We start from the raw sequence: 18781 nt of genomic DNA on the forward strand, positions 1-18781 counted from the left end.
CACTCTCAGACTTCACAGTGGAGATAGGTCAATACCACTCCGAATCCCGCTGACCATGTCTCAAGAGGACAGACCGTAGAAGCATTTTTAAAGTTGGGATGCTGGCTTTCAGGACCAGATATCTTGCTCCATACAGAAGATCAGTGGCCCAATAATCCAGATCCCGGAATGGCGGATATCGACGACTCAGATGTCAAAAGAGCAGCTCAAGCGCACGTCATTCAGGTGCAAGACCCAACAGATCCAGTGGACCAGTTGATGTGCCACTTCTCATCCTGGACAAAGCTCAAATGTGCTGTTGCCTGGCTTCTGAAGGTGAAAGTTTTGCTTAAAGAGCTGAAAGCAAAGAGAAAAGAACCTTAAACGTTAGGTGGAGAAAGCAGAGTGAATCAGTTTAAGAAGACTTTCAAAGGAACAAACCTTTCCTGTGATGATTTGACAGAAGCAGAAACAGAAATCGTTAAGTACTGTCAGAAACAAAGATTTGAAGACGACTTGACAATGCTTAATGAACATCAGAGAGTGAAGAAAAGTAGCTCACTGTACAAGTTGAATCCAGTTCTTCAAGAAGGAGTCATGAGGGTCGGAGGAAGGTTGAGCCGAGCGGCGATGCCAAATCATTCCAAGCAGCCAGCCATCCTGCCAAAGGATTCGTTCATCACAAGGCTGGTGTTGAGACACATTCATGACATTACAGCTCACTCCGGAAGGAACCACAAGTTGGCTCAACTGCGTCAGCGGTTCTGGATACCCGGAGCTAATGGAGCCATCAGAACTTTCCTGTCCAAGTGCGTCGTCTGTAAGAAGTTACATGGAACAGCTGGCAAGCAACTCATGGCAGATCTACCGACATGCAGAGTTCTGCCTGATGACCCTCCATTCATGCGAGTTGGCGTCGACTATCTTGGCCCATTCCTGGTGAAAAGAGGTAGGGTGCAAGTAAAGAGGTACGGTGTCATCTTTACCTGTCTCGCCATACGAGCTGTGCATCTTGAAGTTGCATCTTCTCTTGACACTGATGCATGCCTCAACGCAATAAGGAGGTTCCTTGCCAGAAGAGGACAAGTCAGAGAGATGTACTCAGATAACGGAACCAACTTTCGGTCGGCTGACAGTGAGTTGAAGAAATCCATCAAAGAATGGAATACCAGCAAGATCGCAAACGAAATGCAACACAAAGGTGTTCAGTGGCACTTCAATCCTCCAGCAGGTTCGCACCATGGAGGAAGCTGGGAGCGGTTGATCCGTTAAGTGAGAAAGATCCTGAACGTCACCGTGAAGGAACAACTTTTGGATGAAGAAGGCCTCCATACGTTGCTGTGTGAGGCTGAGGCTGTCATAAACAGCAGGCCCATCACAAAGCCATCTTCAGACCTCAACGATTTAGAGGCCTTAACACCCAATCACCTGTTGTTACTCAAGATCAAGCCCGAGTTACCTCCAGGAGTATTCAACAAGGACGATCAGTATGCTAACTGCAGATGGAGACAGGTCCAGTACCTCGCGGACGTTTTCTGGAAACGCTGGTGCAAGGAGTACCTGACACAGCTTCAAGAACGTCAACGATGGTCCACACCTGGAAGAAACTTCTGCGTCGGTGATGTGGTGCTGATTGTGGACGATACATCTCCCAGAAATTTGTGGCCTCTTGGGAGGATCCTGGAGACTTTTCCGGACAAGAAAGGCTTTGTTCCGTCAGGTGAAAGTCAAGACCAACGAACTTTGTCGCCCGATAACAAAGCTATGTCTGCTCCAAGAGTCAGATGACAATAATGGACTGTTCTAAAGACTGTTCCGAAGTCAAGTCCTCATGTGATGGGGTGAAGAACAAGAAGATTTCTTTTGATGTGTGTGTTTAACATAACGTGTATCTTACCATGTAGGCTCCTTTACTTTAAGTTGTGAGTAATTGTTTCAAAGAGATTGATAATTAGGGGCCGCTAATGTAGGAGCCTAAATGCCTGTTTTATCTAAGTTAATATTTAATGATAATGTTTGGATTTTTATAAGTGGATTTATATAATACATAATTGTGGTCATTTCAAATATATAGTATTTAATTTTGAAATTCATTTGCATTATTTTTGGTGTAACTGACATTTGATAACTTTATTTTGAAATATTAGAGGAAACTTTATTGTGTTAACTACTTGTAACAGACAGTCAGGATTACAAGCGTGGAGCCACACAGTTTGACCTCTCTCTCGCTTCTCTCTCTTATCCAGTGGTGTAGTCTACGTGATACGCAGGTATACGCAGTATACCCACTAAGAAAGCTCCAGCATTTCCGTATGCCCACTAAGAAATGTCAAATAATACGTAACAATTTCGATAGTGACAGAACTCAACTGTCATACTTTAATTCATAAATTCAACCTGTGCGCTGTGTGTCCCTGTGGAAGTCGCAAGGGACTTATAATAGATGCGGTACCCAGAGGTGGGTCGTAACGCGCTACATTTACTCCGTTACAAATACTTGAGTAACTTTTTGAATAAATTGTAATTTTAGGAGTAGTTTTATTGCAACATACATTTACTTTTACTTGAGTAAATATTTGAAGAAAGAACGGTACTTTTACGCCGTTCCATTTGGCTACGTGACGGTCGTTACCTTATTTTTTTATATATTTTATTTATTACATGCGAGAGCTATTTCTCTCATGATTTCTCTCCCCGGGGACGTCTTCAGCCAACATCTCTATCACGTGACTATTTCAACCAATAAAAACCACATTACAAAAGCTTGCCAATCAAATGCAGCCACTTCAGTCACATGACAAGTGTTGTCATGTTGTCATAGGGCTCAACAATGTCCGCGGACTTTTTTAAAGGCTGCGGTTCTGCACCGATGTTGTGTCCGTGGCCGTGCGATGTAGGTTAAACGCATATTTTACCGACTATCTGGGTGAGTCGAGAAAATGGAAGAAACCGCTGATCTCCCTGTAGCACTCACTTCGCATGCCCCAGTCTGGCTGTGTGAGAGTCTGTGAGTGGTCTCTTTGTTCAGCCACTCTGTAGTTTCATAGGCTACGTTAAGTGAGTGTGCCAGCAGGTTTTGATGTGTAACAAAGTTTAATTTTGTGTTTTATATTTTTGGGGCTAAACACAACCTAGATAATTTTCTCAGGGCCAGTGACATATTGTAGGAATTTGTTTTAAAATGTGTATGTGCAAAACAATTGCAACAGTGTTATAAGTGTATTGGTTTTAATTAATATAATTTTGGACAAGCCTAATTTATTATCATTTTATTTGAAGGGTGATGTATTTAATTTGGCAGATAATGAATGTATTATTGTTTGAGTTCAAGGGTTATTAATTTGATTTTTAAAAACCTTATTTATTGTTTTATTTAAAATTATGTTATTTAACATATCTTTATTTGAACATTGTTGTTTTATATTATGTTCGTGTCTAATCTGTACCGTTTGTGTTACTCTGTATATTTCAAAAATAAATCCGGAGTAATTCAGTAGGCCTACTTGTACTCTTGAGTACTTGAGTAGTCTTTTCACTGCATACTTTTTTACTCTTACTCGAGTAATAATTTTTATAAGTACTTTTACTTCTACTTGAGTAGTTATAATCTTAAAGTAACTTACTTTTACTTGAGTACATTTTTTGGCTACTCTGCCCACCTCTGGCGGTACCAGGCATTACCCACGGCTCTTTTCATTGCGGACTGTTGGGTAAAAGAAAGGGCGATGTCCAACCCGAAAATACTGGCAGCGCGACGCAACATTCAGCTCAGTAGTCCCCTCGGAAGACGCACACGGTGCTGTCGGAGCACACCAAAAGCGCGCAGGGACATATTTTCTCCCAATGCGGAAAAAGTAATATTATAAGTTTGCATAACCGGTCTGAAATTCATATTAATTTTTGCGAGCACTTCAATATCGGATCATCAGTGCAGTTTTCATTGGCTTAGGTGGCGATTGATTCACCCCGTCAACTCATGCACTGAACATGAAAGAAAACCAGAGCTGGCCCGAGGCATAAGCGAACCAAGTGGTTTCTTAGGGCCCCGACCGCCAGGCACCCCCCCCCCCCCAATTGAATACAATGTGTTGGTCTATAATTAATAGCCTAATAATTTAATCAGATCATCTGGGAGGTAATCCGAGGTTAATTGATCACGTCACATTCACGTCCAAGCACAGTGTGTATTGAGTTTATTTAAATGGAAATGGGGCTGACTTCAGTTGCCCATGCACTGTGTATAGTCTACACTACAGCCTATTTCAGCCTCGTCTGTGGAAAAAAAGATAGCTGGACAACAGAGTTCTATTACTTCGTTCCTCTCACTGCATTTAAATGCATTCATTATATTACAGAGAAATATTTCCATAAAAGAAAAGGAGCACCAAGCCCATCCCAGAGGACCCTGCATAATATTTTATTTTAAATTAATATTTTTATGGAAAATCCAAGTGTCTTTCTTCAATAGCTTCTAATTCACCCGACCCAGCGTCTCCAAGTTCTTTGTTCACACAATTCTTCAGATTAAGCCTCTTAGTTTTCTTCTCAAAGTGCACCAGATTCATGCATTTCACTTAAAAAAGGTTAAAAATAATCTCCCGGGGGGGCTAACCCCCGGACCCCCCTAGAAGGGCCGGGATCTAGAACAGACTTGTGTTTATCTATTGTAGAGTCACCAGAAGGTGGGAAACAATGTATTTTAATATAAAAAAAAATCTGGGGGAGACCAATTTCATTTGGGAATAGAAATCCTAAACTTTGTGTTTCTAAATAGGTAGGCTAAGATGTAAAATGTTTTTGCCTTTGCTGCACCTAATGCAGAAACAACAAAATTGTAAACTAACCACGGAGAAGCCATATGTTTAATGTACAAATGCTATGCTGCATATTCAAGAAGAGGCTAGGAGGGAATCATCACAGTATACCCACTGCAAAAAGCTAGACTACACCACTGCTTTTATCATATATAGGTCCTTCTCATATAATTAGCATATTGTTCAATATTTTCTGTAATGTACTGATAAACATTAGACTTTCATATATTTTAGATTCATTACACACAGCTGAAGTAGTTCAAGCCTTTTATTGTTTTAATATTGATGATTTTGGCAAAAAAGTAAAGAAAAACCAAAAATCCCTATCTCAAAAAATTAGCATATTTCATCTGACCAATAAAAGAAAAGTGTTTTTAATACAAAACAGTCAACCTTCAAATAATTATGTTCAGTTATGCACTCAATACTTGGTCGGGAATCCTTTCGCAGAAATGACTGCTTCAATGCGGCGTGGCATGGAGGCAATCAGCATGTGGCACTGCTGAGGTGTTAAGGAGGTCCAGGATGCTTCGATAGCGGCCTTAAGCTCATCCACAGTGTTGGGTCTGGTGTCTCTCAACTTCCTCTTCACAATATCCCACAGATTCTCTATGGGGTTCAGGTCAGGAGAGTTGGCAGGCCAATTGAGCACAGTAATACCATGGTCAGTAAACCATTTACCAGTGGTTTTGGCACTGTGAGCAGGTGCCAGGTCTTGTTGAAAAATGAAATCTTCATCTCCATAAAGCTTTTCAGCAGATGGAAGCATGAAGTGCTCCAAAATCTCCTGATAGCTAGCTGCATTGACCCTGCCTTTGATAAAACACAGTGGACCAACACCAGCAGCTGACATGGCACCCCAGACCATCACTGACTGTGGGTACTTGACACTGGACTTCAGGCATTTTGGCATTTCCTTCTCCCCAGTCTTCCTCCAGACTCTGGCACCTTGATTTCCGAATGCCATGCAAAATTTGCTTTCATCCGAAAAAAGTACTTTGGACCACTGAGCAACAGTCCAGTGCTGCTTCTCTGTAGCCCAGGTCAGGCGCTTCTGCCGCTGTTTCTGGTTCAAAAGTGGCTTGACCTGGGGAATGCGGCACCTGTAGCCCATTTCCTGCACACGCCTGTGCACGGTGGCTCTGGATGTTTCTACTCCAGACTCAGTCCACTGCTTCCGCAGGTCCCCCAAGGTCTGGAATCGGCCCTTCTCCACAATCCTCCTCAGGGTCCGGTCACCTCTTCTGGTTGTGCAGCGTTTTCTGCCACACTTTTTCCTTCCCACAGACTTCCCACTGAGGTGCCTTGATACAGCACTCTGGGAACAGCCTATTCGCTCAGAAATTTATTTCTGTGTCTTACCCTCTTGCTTGAGGGTGTCAATGATGGCCTTCTGGACAGCAGTCAGGTCGGCAGTCTTACCCATGATTGCGGTTTTGAGTAATGAACCAGGCTGGGAGTTTTTAAAAGCCTCAGGAATCTTTTGCAGGTGTTTAGAGTTAATTAGTTGATTCAGATGATTAGGTTAAGAGCTCGTTTAGAGTACCTATTCATGATATGCTAATTTTTGGAGATTTGAGGGTTTTCATGAGCTGTATGCCAAAATCATCAGTATTAAAACAACAAAAGACCTGAAATATTTCAGTTGGTGTGCAATGAATCTAAAATTTATGAAAGTTCAATTATTATCATTACATTATGGAAAATAATCAACTTTATCACAATATGCTAATTATATGAGAAGGACCTGTATATCTCTCCATTAATATTACATTGTGGAAAAGGATTTTTTGTTTGTATCTTTTGACAATTAAACCTTTAAACGTCACGTCGTGGTCCCGTGGATTTCTTTTGGATATTGGATGAGATATGTGTCGAGGGAAAAACGGAGCATCATGCTGGAGCTTCACTAATTTAGACCAATTGATCCATCATTTGACCTGAATCCAATAGTTTACTGGCTGCAAGTGTACACACGTAGTGAATTAAAGAATGGGCTGCAAGTAATTATTCAACTGGAGCCTGCCTCAGGGTAAAGATAAAAAAGGTCAGTCTTTTAAGAAACGTTTATTGAAAAGCGTTCCACCTACATTCTGGATGTAAGTTTCATGTGACCGTCTTGGACTTCTGAGTAGCAGCCTTGTAGAACTGTTTGCTATCCCATACCAGAAAGGCTTTGTTCCGTCAAGTGAAAGTCAAGACCAACGAACTTTGTCGCCCGATAACAAAGCTATGTCTGCTCCAAGAGTCAAATGACAATAATGGACTGTTCTAAAGACTGTTCCGAAGTCAAGTCCTCATGTGATGGGGTGAAGAACAAGAAGATTTCTTTTGATGTGTGTGCTTAACATAACATGTATCTTACCATGTAGGCTCCTTTAATTTAAGTTGTGAGCATCATGCTGGAGCTTCACTAATTTAGACCAATTGATCCTGGGGGAACAAATCACCTTTGAGAGAGTCAACAATGTCTACAAATAAAATATTTCCAAAAAATACAATACAAGGATGATCGTTTAAAACGTTTTTATTTAGAGCATGAATATTGTTCCAGATGAAACTGGTTTGAAACTGTAGATGTCTGAAACGGCACGTTTTTGACCTGTGGAAGGAAAATAAATCTTAGCTATACATTTCCCTATAGTCAGAAAACATATTCAATACTTGGATTAATCTCGCTAGAGTGCGTTAATGTACGAGATACCCTTTATGCCGTTTTCTTGGTTTGAACACTGGCCAAGACAGGCGCCACCGATTGGATTTCTGGCGTCGCAGATCACCACGTCACAGTGGACAGAGAGCTGCAGGATATGAACAGGGATGTATTATATTGATATGTACAGCTTCATGGAGGAAACACATTTAAGATCATATATAATCTTGCAGATTAAATGTACCTGGCGACTCAGGTTATCTTGGTCTTCGGCAAAAGCAAACATCTTGATCTCAAAGCGCTTCAAGTGGGAAGGATTCTGAACTCTGGCATCAGCCCAGACAGGATGGAGGAACAACTGGTAAGGGTCAGCTGGGTTCTCACAACTGAGGGGGGAGAAGATCCATTTTTTCAATCAAAACAACATCTCCACTCTACGATAAAAGACCTATTCCTTTTTTCCCCCAGTGCAAATTGGACCATTAAGTCTTAGAGATGAAGTTACCCATTAATGATGAGGTTCCAGCGTGGGCGGGACGTTCTGTCTTCGTCCAGTGTTGCCCAGCAGTTCTCCAGCTCCAGGGACACTTGGGGGTTTGTAGAGCTCATCAGCTCCACCTCAAAATACAGCGGCTGTTGTAGGTACTTTGCTACGGGGTAATCATCAGCTCGGTGAAACACACTGTACGAGTCGTCTGAAGTAAAGAGAGACAGTGCATGTTGACTTGTTTTAGCGATGATTCAGACGGAGGAGCATGAATGGTCTGTGTGTCTAGACGATATAAATAAGTGCTAGAATGTCATCTGAAAGTACATTGCCCTCGTCACCCCACTTGCCAACTTGGTCATTAAGATGATTGCGTTTAAAGACTCATCGATAAACGTAACGTCACAATTCCAATTACTTGACCAACACCATTAGTTTTAGATCAATTTATGAGATTGCCTCCTGGCAGCGTATTCATTTCAGACCATTGATGCTTTTTGAAGCTCATGCAAATCGCCAAGACAAGGAAGCCTCCATTATGCACACAGCTTTCCATTTTTCCCAGAGAAGCAATCCCATTTTTGGAAGACTATTGTGTACTTTATGGCTTCAATAAGCCATACGTTTACAGAGACAGAAATAAAAAATCCCAGCTTGAGAAACATCTGCACCACTATGACGCATGTAGAACCTCCCCTTACCCACAGCAAGTCTCATTTCAACTTGCATCTCGCCTCTTGCATTTTCAGCATATGGTTCACTCCTGCGAGATCTGGCGTGGAAGGCAACAGTGTGGGTTCTGTTGATGTCATAGTAACAAAAAACCTTCAACCTGGAGAAAAGGGGATAAGGACTTAAATTAGTGTGGTCAAAACACATAGGTCTGGCCGTAAAATAAGCCTTTTGAAAGTCACCACTTACATTTTACTGTCCTGTTTTTTTTAACACTTTAGTGCAATTAGCTTGAAATTGTGTGGTGGACTTGTTTGTTGGATCCCCATTAGTTGTCACCATTGTGACAACTATTCTTCCTGGGGTCCCTAAAAAGCAAAACAATTCCTATACAGTTTTCCCAAAATAGGAATCACATACACAAAAAAAAATCTGAAACAAGCAATTACATTTTTCTCATAAAAAAGAAGAAACTCAAATCATAGCCTACATCATACCGTGTGCATACACACACCCGCTTACCCACACTTGCTTTGAGTGCATCAAGTAATTATCTTTTACCTTTGGTTTAAAGTGTCAAATGGGGTAAAGTCAAATTCCAAATGTGACATTACATGTTTTTAGTCGACCAAAAAGTTTCCCTTTCAAAGAAATTTCGCAAACACCCACATGTTTGGGATGAGGAACTGGGCAATTTTGCTTGAAAAGATGATTAAGAGATAAAACGGTTACGGATTAATTTTCTGACGATTGTCTAATCGCCTTTGGGCATTTGAGACTCACTCATACTCCGGCTCGTCATTCTTCGATTCCCTTTTCATTTCAAGGTCATCTGGCAGAGAGATTTCATTCTCGTACATCATCATATTGTGAAGAAACTGGAGAACAAAAATAAATAAAAATACAATTATTGCCAGGTTAAGATCAGTGTTGACACTTGGCAACAGGAAAGTATTCAGACCTTTCTGGTTGTCCCACAGGTGTTCCCAGTGAATACAAAGTAGGCAAAGCGGTCGTCGCTGTGGTAGGGACCACATTTGGGGTCTCTGAGGGCCAGATGACCAGGGTTCAGACTGGGAACAGACTCCAGTTTCACAGCCAGAGCAGTCATGGTTCCATTTGGAAAACATTCTAGAAGAGGGGCAGAAAGGGTTGGCGTTTTGTCAAACCAAAACATTTTAAATACCATTACTTTTCAACAAACCGATTAGTGTAGAGCGGAAATCGCAGGCCAGTGTGAAGTCTTTGATTCTTCTATGAGTTTGCGGATTTATAAGAACCACGTCAAGTCTGCTCCTGATGGTTGACGCCTGAACAGCCTGAGAAGCAGAAGAACTACAAAGTTAAGACGCATGGAATCCTAGCACATTTCCCGCTATGTTTAAAAGAATAAGACCGATGTACCTCAAACGCAACATCAGTGGCTGAAAACGGCACCACAATACTGAAATGGGTTCCGTTCTCTACAAAGCCGTATTGCTGAGCCAGGGCCTGGGTCAATATCCTTTTCCCCACTATGGTTTGAAAGTGTAAGCCTTCGGTCCCGTACTTCACGAGGACAAGGAAGTTTTTATGATCACAGCCACCAGAGACGGAGGGAGGAACTGCAACGGTGAGGGACACATGTTGAGAAATTGTACAGAGATGTAGCTTAGCATCTTCACAGTCAATGTGACAATTAAGGCCACTTCAATTGTGGCCATTTGGGCGCCGATTACATTGGAAGCCCGAGTTGGATAGTTCTGCTTGTGCCCATTTTGTTACGAATCAATCCATCGTATTGCTAAGTACATACCTATGTGTTTAGAAACCTGGGGATACGCAGGGTGAGGAACTGGAGCATACTCTGCGTGATCCTCAGACAGTGTCATCTCTGGAAGTGTGTATGTGGGGCAAAATAAAGAGAAATTAAAGCAGCTGGAACCATATAATATATATATACACACACACATCTCAGAACCATGATAAAGACTCACTGTGCGGCGGTTGAGCGATTGGTGGTGTCGTGATGGAAAAGAGGACTTTGTATCGCGTGTCCTTGTGACCGTCTTCAGTCCAGAGCAACTCGAGCATCAGCTCAATAGAATAAGAAGTCAGGTAATGACCGTCCTGAACATGGCTCTGTAAAGTCAAATGTTCCATATTAAGTCTTGAAGGACATTAGCGGCTCAACTTTTGATCGGGGGCCAAAGAGAACACAGCACAGAACTTATTCCTCTTGATGTGAAAGTTAGATAAAAAACCTGTGCAATTTAGGGTAAAGTGTATCTTTTGTACATACAACTTACTGTCCATTCAATAGTTCAACAAAACTGTCTGGTCCATTTTTGGATACCTAATGCACAACAAGCTCAAGGAGGCTGGGAATTGTCGTTTGATGCATGTCAAAAACACAGAATTAATAAATTGTTCTAAAAAAGTCAACTCAACTGACCTCATAGTAGCCACCGTCAGCCCCAATAGGAATTACAATGACAATGTGCACGTCATTGACAGACAGGGAGTAACGTCTGGCAGCCATCTCAGCAGTGCTGACCTTCTGGCCATCGACACCCATGTGAACCTCCAGCAGTTGATACTGACTAGAGTCAATCAGAGGGTCAATGTGCTTCGGCAGGAACCAGGTGATGGTGTTTGGAGAGAAGGAGAGGGTACCTGTACAAAAATGGCAAACAGACACAGTACTTAGAAAGGGAGGGAGTAAGCAAAGATTTAAGATGTGCTGAACTCATGAGTCGACCTATGGAAACGCAAAGACTTTTGTGAAACTGAAAGTTTAACTAAAGTGGTTTTACAAGCTTTCCACTAGAGGCTAGCTACAGACACAAGTGGTATTCTCCCAGTCTAAATCAGCAAGAAATCAACAATATTTACAGAATGTCCGACTATCTTTTAATTGTGATAAAAATGGTTAAAACATAATAGATGTAGTACGTTTTAAAAAAGGGCAAGATACAAGAAATTGGCCTACAAGAATGTAAACTAATATGATAGCACCCAGGAGAGAGTTTATAAACCTAAGTTAAAAGGGTCCCCAAATTCCCAGAGACTATCCACTCAAGACTTTCTCATTGACCACTACAGCCCTGCCTACTGTTCTCAAAACATGCTCATTACCCTCCGGGCAAGCAGCTGTTGCATCGATTTGAGTCGCCTGCCGGTTATTTTCCAATATTAGCGAGGTTCTGAGCACCCTCATCGGCACAACCGGATCCTGTGCTACCTGTGGGATGAGATTACAAAACATTATGCAGACATGTTTGTGTAATCAGAATATCAATCAATACTGTTGGTACAGAAGATCCATTTCCAGGGACGTGATTAATGCAACATAATGGGAACGTAAATAACAAAAGATGCCTACCTATGCATTTAACTGCTGAAAAAATGATCAATTTTACAAAAAGGCTGTCCGATTGCATCATTTGACCTGAATCCAATAGTTTACTGGCTGCAAGTGTACGCATGTAGTGAATTAAAGAATGTGCTGCAAGTAATTATTCAACTGGAGCCTGCCTCAGGGTAAAGATAAAAAAGGTCAGTCTTTAAGAAATGTTTATTGAAAAGCAGTCCACTTACATTCTGGATGTAAGTTTCATGTGACCGTCTTGGACTTCTGAGTAGCAGCCTTGTAGGGCTGTTTGCTATCCCATACCCATTTCCACTGGCCTCAGCCACCGTCATGCTCCTCTTCTCAGAAGGAGTGTAGAACACGACGTTCGTGATACTGGATCCAGCATCAACTTCAGCTGGCCTTCTCACAGAAACCTAGAAATGAAGCCAACCCACATAAGTGCCAATCAATCCCTCACTCTGCAGTGACATCAAATGGAGCAGCCTTGACGCTCACAAGCCACTTATCATATAGACTGCCACATGACCCCTGCAGCATTCACTTGCCTCCATATAGTTGAGGGCACAGACAATGTCTCGGGAGGCCCAGGCAGCGTACCGGCAGGTTTCAGACACCTGGTACAGCTCTTCAACAATGTGGCTCCCATACAGACGAATATTCAATGTGGTAGTGAATGTCTGATCGTTCTACAAACAGAGATAAGACTGATAAAACAAAAAACATTTGATGCCCCTCTAATATAAAACATATATATATATATATATATATATATATCTGGACTTTACCACATTATTAGCAAAACAGTTTTGAATGGAGACATAGATCTTGACATTCCCCTCTTCTATCGTCACACTGAAGCCACACTGAGAAGCTAAAGCCGGTGTGAGAACTGTGGCAGAGTTATCTGGGGAGGACAAGAGGCTGGTTAGAAGAAGAAATTATGCAGTATAAGAAAGAGAAGACAAAATGTCAGCTTACCTTTGACACCAGCAACTTCAAGAAATTTTTCTCCAAGTGGACCCACATCGACACGCAAGACATTGCCCAGGCATTTTGTACGGATATCTGGGGTTAAACAATTCTATTAGTGGGCAGTCTGCAATTAAAATCACACTCATCAAGCTATACATATTAAGGGGGAAAACGACTTACTCCTAGAGGGATTGATTACATGAGCCTCTGTATTTAGAAGTGTAATCAGGAGAATAAACCTGAAAGAGATGGGGAGGGGGGATTGAAAATAGCACATACAATTTGAACATTTGAAACTTTAAGAAAAAAGCAAAACTACAAACCCCAGTCCTACTAAGCAACTCATTACTGCACAAGAGGTGGGCCACTGGTAACCTCAGAGCCCTTGTTCTTGCGGTTTTAAAAGGAGTTTGTGGTGGGAGTAAACTCTGTAGGCCTTCCCTTTGGGCTCAACAGAAACACGAACAAACAGGTGAATCCTATCACAGCCTGATGAGGCTAATTGTGCAGCCCAGTGTCTTGTAATTTGGCCTCCACTGAGGCTCAACATGCACTGCTGAGAGGTTGATTGGATCATGCTAGTTGACTTAAATTTAAAGTTAAATTGCATTAAAATGCTGCATCATGATCTTCTACAGTTTCTTCTGTACACAGTTGAGCAAAGATATATCAGTATACCAATCTGCAAAATAGATCTTAAGGAAATGTTACATATATTTTTTATAGATCACAAATGATGAAAATTAAATTAAGATTAAAATGTGTATAAATGTGTATCCTTATCATATAAAAGACACATTCACCACTGAAGTGAAGAAATCTGTATCATGGCTGGATTCACCTGCAAAACATGCTGTTATTTATTTTACTATACACCAAATAAAGTAGGAAAGCAGCAAATAAAGACAATGGTTGCGTTCCGAATCGCATACTTTCTACTATATAGTATGTAGAAAAAAGATTTAGGATGTCCCGATTCTTGTGGCCAGATTTAGGATGGTTAGAAGTACCCGGATGTCCTACTTCATGCGGCCAAGATTGTTAGTGTTGAAAAGTGCATCCTATTTGGCCGATTCTCTCCCACAATCCAGTGCGCACGTGAAGTGACGTAACATCGACGAAGCCTCCATAATTATGAAAACAAACAGGGATGCGACGGATATAAAAGCACGAGGCAAGATCAAGGCGCAATGTTATGATGAAATAAGAGAGAAAAGTATGTCCCAATAGTATGCCTACTGCATCCTAACTAGATTATTTTTATCGTCAGATGTAGTATGTAGAATAGAAAAAAGAAAGAGTATGCGATTCGGAACGCAACCAATGTGTGGGGTTCCTTCTTGATAAAGAACCTAAATGAAAGAACTGTAAAGGTGAAGTCAACGTTTCTGGAAAATGCTTGTTGTCAAAATCAATTTCTGTCGAAATCAGTAGGCAAGTATATCTTGTTCCGATCCGCTACCTGTCCTCACTGTGTGTGCGCTGAATAAACAAATCCAGTAATAATACTTGAAACTGGTATGTAAACAAATTTAGGGTAAACAAAGCCGTGAACACTGTATTTAGCTGCATGCCCTATAACCCTAGATTTTTTCCAGCTCACACACAGCACGGATAGTGGATCGTGAGGAGATATTCACTGATTTTGACAAAAAGCATTCTCTGGAGTTGCTGACTAATGGTACATTATAGCCTATGTTGATGTTAATTGATTAATATGTAGGGGAGAACGGGGTAATGTGAGACACTTTTTACATTTGCTTCCCTCTAACGGAGCTAAAATGATCAGTCAAATTTATTCATTTCCCATTATTTCAGGATGTTTCCTAGAAAAGGGCATTAGCAGAATTTAATCATGACAAAGGGCAGTGAAAATATGATTGTTTTAAAAAAAGTTGTCTTGTGTCTCAGTTTTCACCCCAGCTGTGGGGTAAACTGAGACATACCAGAGAAATCAAGGGGGTAAACTGATCCACTTTTCCACTCTGAAACTACCATAACAACAAATGTTGCAACAGTTACAATCCTGACAGCTAGCTTGAAAACCAAATATTCCAAAACTAATGTCTGACGAGTAACAGAATCATGGGGTTTGGTCAATTAAGAAAAACATTTTCTAAACACTTGAAAGTAACTCTGATTAAATACATCATAATTCATATTCAATAATTAACATTCAAATGACAGATAGAACCAGTTAGATTAAAACACAGGTTGCATTTCAAATCGCATACTTTCTAGCCTACTATATAGTATGTAGAAAAAAGATTTAGGATGTCCCGATTCTTGTGGCCAGATTTAAGACGGTTAGAATACCTAGATGTTCTACTTCATCTGGCCAAGATTGTTAGTGTTGAAAACTGCATCCTATTTGGGCGATTCTGACCCACAATCCAATGTGCACCCTTCCCCCGTTCCCCCCTATATAGTTTCTTTACAGGGTCACTCTAAAATTCTTCCCAAGAGCAGGACCTGCATCACACTGTGTACACTTGCATTTCAGTGGTGCAAAATTTTAAGTGTTTTCTTACAAATGTGAATGTCACCAAATTACCAGAAAATAAAGAAATTGACAAGCAGTGAAATGTAATTCTGGGTCATGGGCAATAAATTCAACACTGGCTGCAGAACAGAAGAGCATCACACAACATTGTATTAAAACAAATGCTGAAAGAGTGCACGTGTGCTGACCCTAATGAGAGGAATGTTAAAGGGCCACATTCATTTTAGGGGGCAGAACCAGAACGCAGTTTGCTCTGGTGCTTTTAGAAGATATAGTTGAATGCTGTTAACAGCACATGCACATCTGAGTTATTTATTTTATTAAGGTTATAATATAATGGATGGAAAAACGTCAGAACAAATAAAGTACAACAGCATTTATATCATTTTATTTTGTAAGTTTTTTTTACTGTGCTTCCTCTGTAAAGGTATGTTGTATTTCCCATTTGCTGCCAAACGCAATGTTACTGCCTGCCTTAGCAGTTAAACCTGCCAGCGGTGCTTTCTCGCTGAGGATTAAAATGTCTATGTGTGATTTCACTTACTTTACTCCCTCCAGCGTGCGTTCAAGCTATAAACTGTTACCTTTACTTGCAGTAGTTTAGTTTCACCTAAAACTATATATTTATTAAAACGTTAAATTAGTGCAGGTGCACTCCTTACAAAATGATTGAATATCACAAAAGAAATGCAGCTTCATTGAGGGACATTGCAGGCATATGATTGAGGATGTGCCATAATAAAAATCGACTATACAGTAATTTCTCGCAGGGTGTTCCTACATCTGTCCGCTCTCTCGCTCTCCTCTCGCTCTCCTCTCGCCCCTCCCTGCTCGCTGTACAAGGGAACAAACTGCCAGAGCGCCACTGTCCCGCCTCCAGCTGTTCTTGTCCCGCGAGTGAAGCAGCAGCACCGCTCTTCCTGCAGCCAGCGACCTGATGTGCGCCCCGTTGTGAAAACTAAAAACAGCTTGGATAAAAGTTATTTTAATGGAAAGAAAGGCTACAAGCACAGGTACGTGTCAAATTCAAATAAGAAGTAATTCGCAAGTGGTAAAATGTTGGTTGTAAAATATTGGATATTTTTTTCTTGCAAGAATCAGCAGAGTGTGTGAATGCATAGCAGCACTTTGCTCTTATTCCTAGATGATTAGACATTACAGGACAATCAAAAACCTACGCATGCTGGAAAACAGTCTTTAATAATTGCCTTAAAATTATGTGTGAGTTCAGTTTCTGTGTTAGGAAAAGGGCAGGGGTCTCCTCTGCTCTGTATTTTGTTTTCTTCTGTTGATAATCCTGCACTCAAAGCCCTCAAAGAAGTGACAGTGCCTTACGCCTCTTCGCTCACTCCAGCCCAAGCCATTTCCTGTGTGTGTGCTGTATTGATTTTGCCCTTCAGAGGACTAATGTGCTCTGCAAACAGTGCAGTCAAATATGTCTCGATCTCTCAACATAAATGTACCACTTATAAACCCAGACTGCGATGTTTGTGGGAGGGAGGGGCATTTTCTTGTCAAGAACAAAAAAAATCTATAAAACTGACAGAGCTCTTTTGTCGTAATATCTCTGTTTGTATCCCCCAGGACCATGGGGTACGGGCAAATCCTCCACCAGTGGGGGAATGAGGAGGACCGGGTCCACATCAACGTGGGAGGGTTACGGCACCAAGTGGACCGGGACACGCTGCTCCGCTTCCCTCACACGCGCCTGGCTCGTCTGCTGCGCTGCCAGAGTGAACAGGCCATCCTGGAGCTGTGTGACGACTATAGCCCCGCCGAGAAGGAGTTCTACTTCGACCGGAATCCGCGGGTTTTCATCTGCGTGCTCAACTTCTACCGCACCGGACGCATCCACATGATGGAGGAGCTGTGCGTCTTCTCCTTCAGCCAGGAGATCGAGTACTGGGGCATCCAGGAGCTCTACCTGAGCCCCTGCTGCAGCTACTGGTACCACGAGAGGAAGGAGTACATCGAGGACCGGGACTGGGACATCCAGAGCGACGACCAGCAGGAGCCCAGCTTCGACTCTTCCTTTGAGGAGCTCTCGGCTCTAGACAAAGACCTGGCCAAGTTCAAAGGGGCGTGGTGCGGGGAGCTGAGGAGATATGTGTGGCTCAGGCTGGAGGACCCGGGTCATTCCACCGCTTCCAAGGTCATCGCCGTCGCGTCCCTCAGCGTGGTGTTGACCTCCATCATCGCCATGTGCGTCCACAGCATGCCAGAGTTCCAGCAGGTGGACGACAACGAGAGGCCCATCGAGGACCCCGTGCTGGCCGTGCTGGAGGTGATCTGCATCGCCTGCTTCTCCACCGAATTCCTCCTCAGGCTGATCGTGGCGCCCTCCCGCCGGAAGTTTCTAGGGAACCCCTTGAACATCATCGACGTGGCGTCCATTTTGCCATTTTACGTCACGTTGGCTCTGGAAACGGCGGACGAGGAGGCCGCGGAGGAGAACGAGGACCTACAAAACGTGGGGAAGGTGGTGCAGGTTCTGCGCCTTATGAGGGTTCTCCGAATCCTCAAACTGGCCAGACACTCAATCGGGCTTCGAGCGCTGGGCGCCACCGTCCGCCACAGTTACCAGGAGGTGGGTCTGCTCCTCCTCTTCCTCTCCATGGGGGTCACCATCTTTTCCGCCCTCATCTACTTTGCAGAGAAGGAGGAGCCCGACACAGATCTGGCAACCATCCCTGCAGGCTGGTGGTGGGCGACGATCACCATGACCACAGTCGGTTACGGCGACACCTGTCCAGTGACGCTGGCAGGGAAGATAGTGGCCACCTTGTGTATTATCTGCGGCCTGTTAGTGGTGGCTCTGCCCATCACCATCATTTTCAATAAGTTTTCAAAGTACTATCAAAGAAACAAAGCCATGGAGGGTCAGGTTATTACTAAGCCTGAAAGACAAGACCCAGAACTCCCTTATTATAACATCAGAGACCTCTTTACGCAAAGTGTGTATCCCTTTATAGGGAGCATCACTTTCAGGAACAGTGTGAGCAGTGCAGGGGAAGATACAGATGCCTCCAGTCTCCAAGACATAGAGGTGTATGATAATGATACTTGTGAAAATGAGGAAGCAAAATGAGCTTCCTGCCATATGACTGGCTCTGGCTCCCTTTATGACTGCAAGTCACTCCGTGCCTCTCAGGGCAGAGCACTCCATCACTGATCCTGCCTCCCTGCACCGTCTTCCTCCTGCAATTTGACAGAGAAATATCGTGGCCATGAACATTTTTTGTCTTTCTTTCTACAACGGAACAGCTCGTGAAATACACGGTCTTGCTAAAACCAAGAAATCTGAAGGGATTTATCTGAACTTACAGAGAGGTTTGACAGCCCATTT

General features: G+C 42.5%; 1 protein-coding gene across 1 annotated transcript; it reads left to right on the top strand.

The window, feature by feature from the left end:
- Positions 1-16342: 16342 nt before the first annotated feature.
- On the top strand, positions 16343-18523 carry kcns3b (potassium voltage-gated channel, delayed-rectifier, subfamily S, member 3b; the record flags this gene model as incomplete). Its single annotated transcript, XM_080047641.1, has 2 exons — positions 16343-16448; positions 17020-18523. The coding sequence occupies exon 2, from the start codon at positions 17024-17026 to the stop codon at positions 18521-18523; it is 1500 nt and encodes a 499-aa protein (XP_079903767.1). The 5' UTR covers positions 16343-16448; positions 17020-17023.
- Positions 18524-18781: the final 258 nt, after the last annotated feature.

Source organism: Ammodytes marinus, assembly GCF_949987685.1.
Source record: "Ammodytes marinus genome assembly, chromosome: 19".
Taxonomy (NCBI): domain Eukaryota; kingdom Metazoa; phylum Chordata; class Actinopteri; order Uranoscopiformes; family Ammodytidae; genus Ammodytes; species Ammodytes marinus.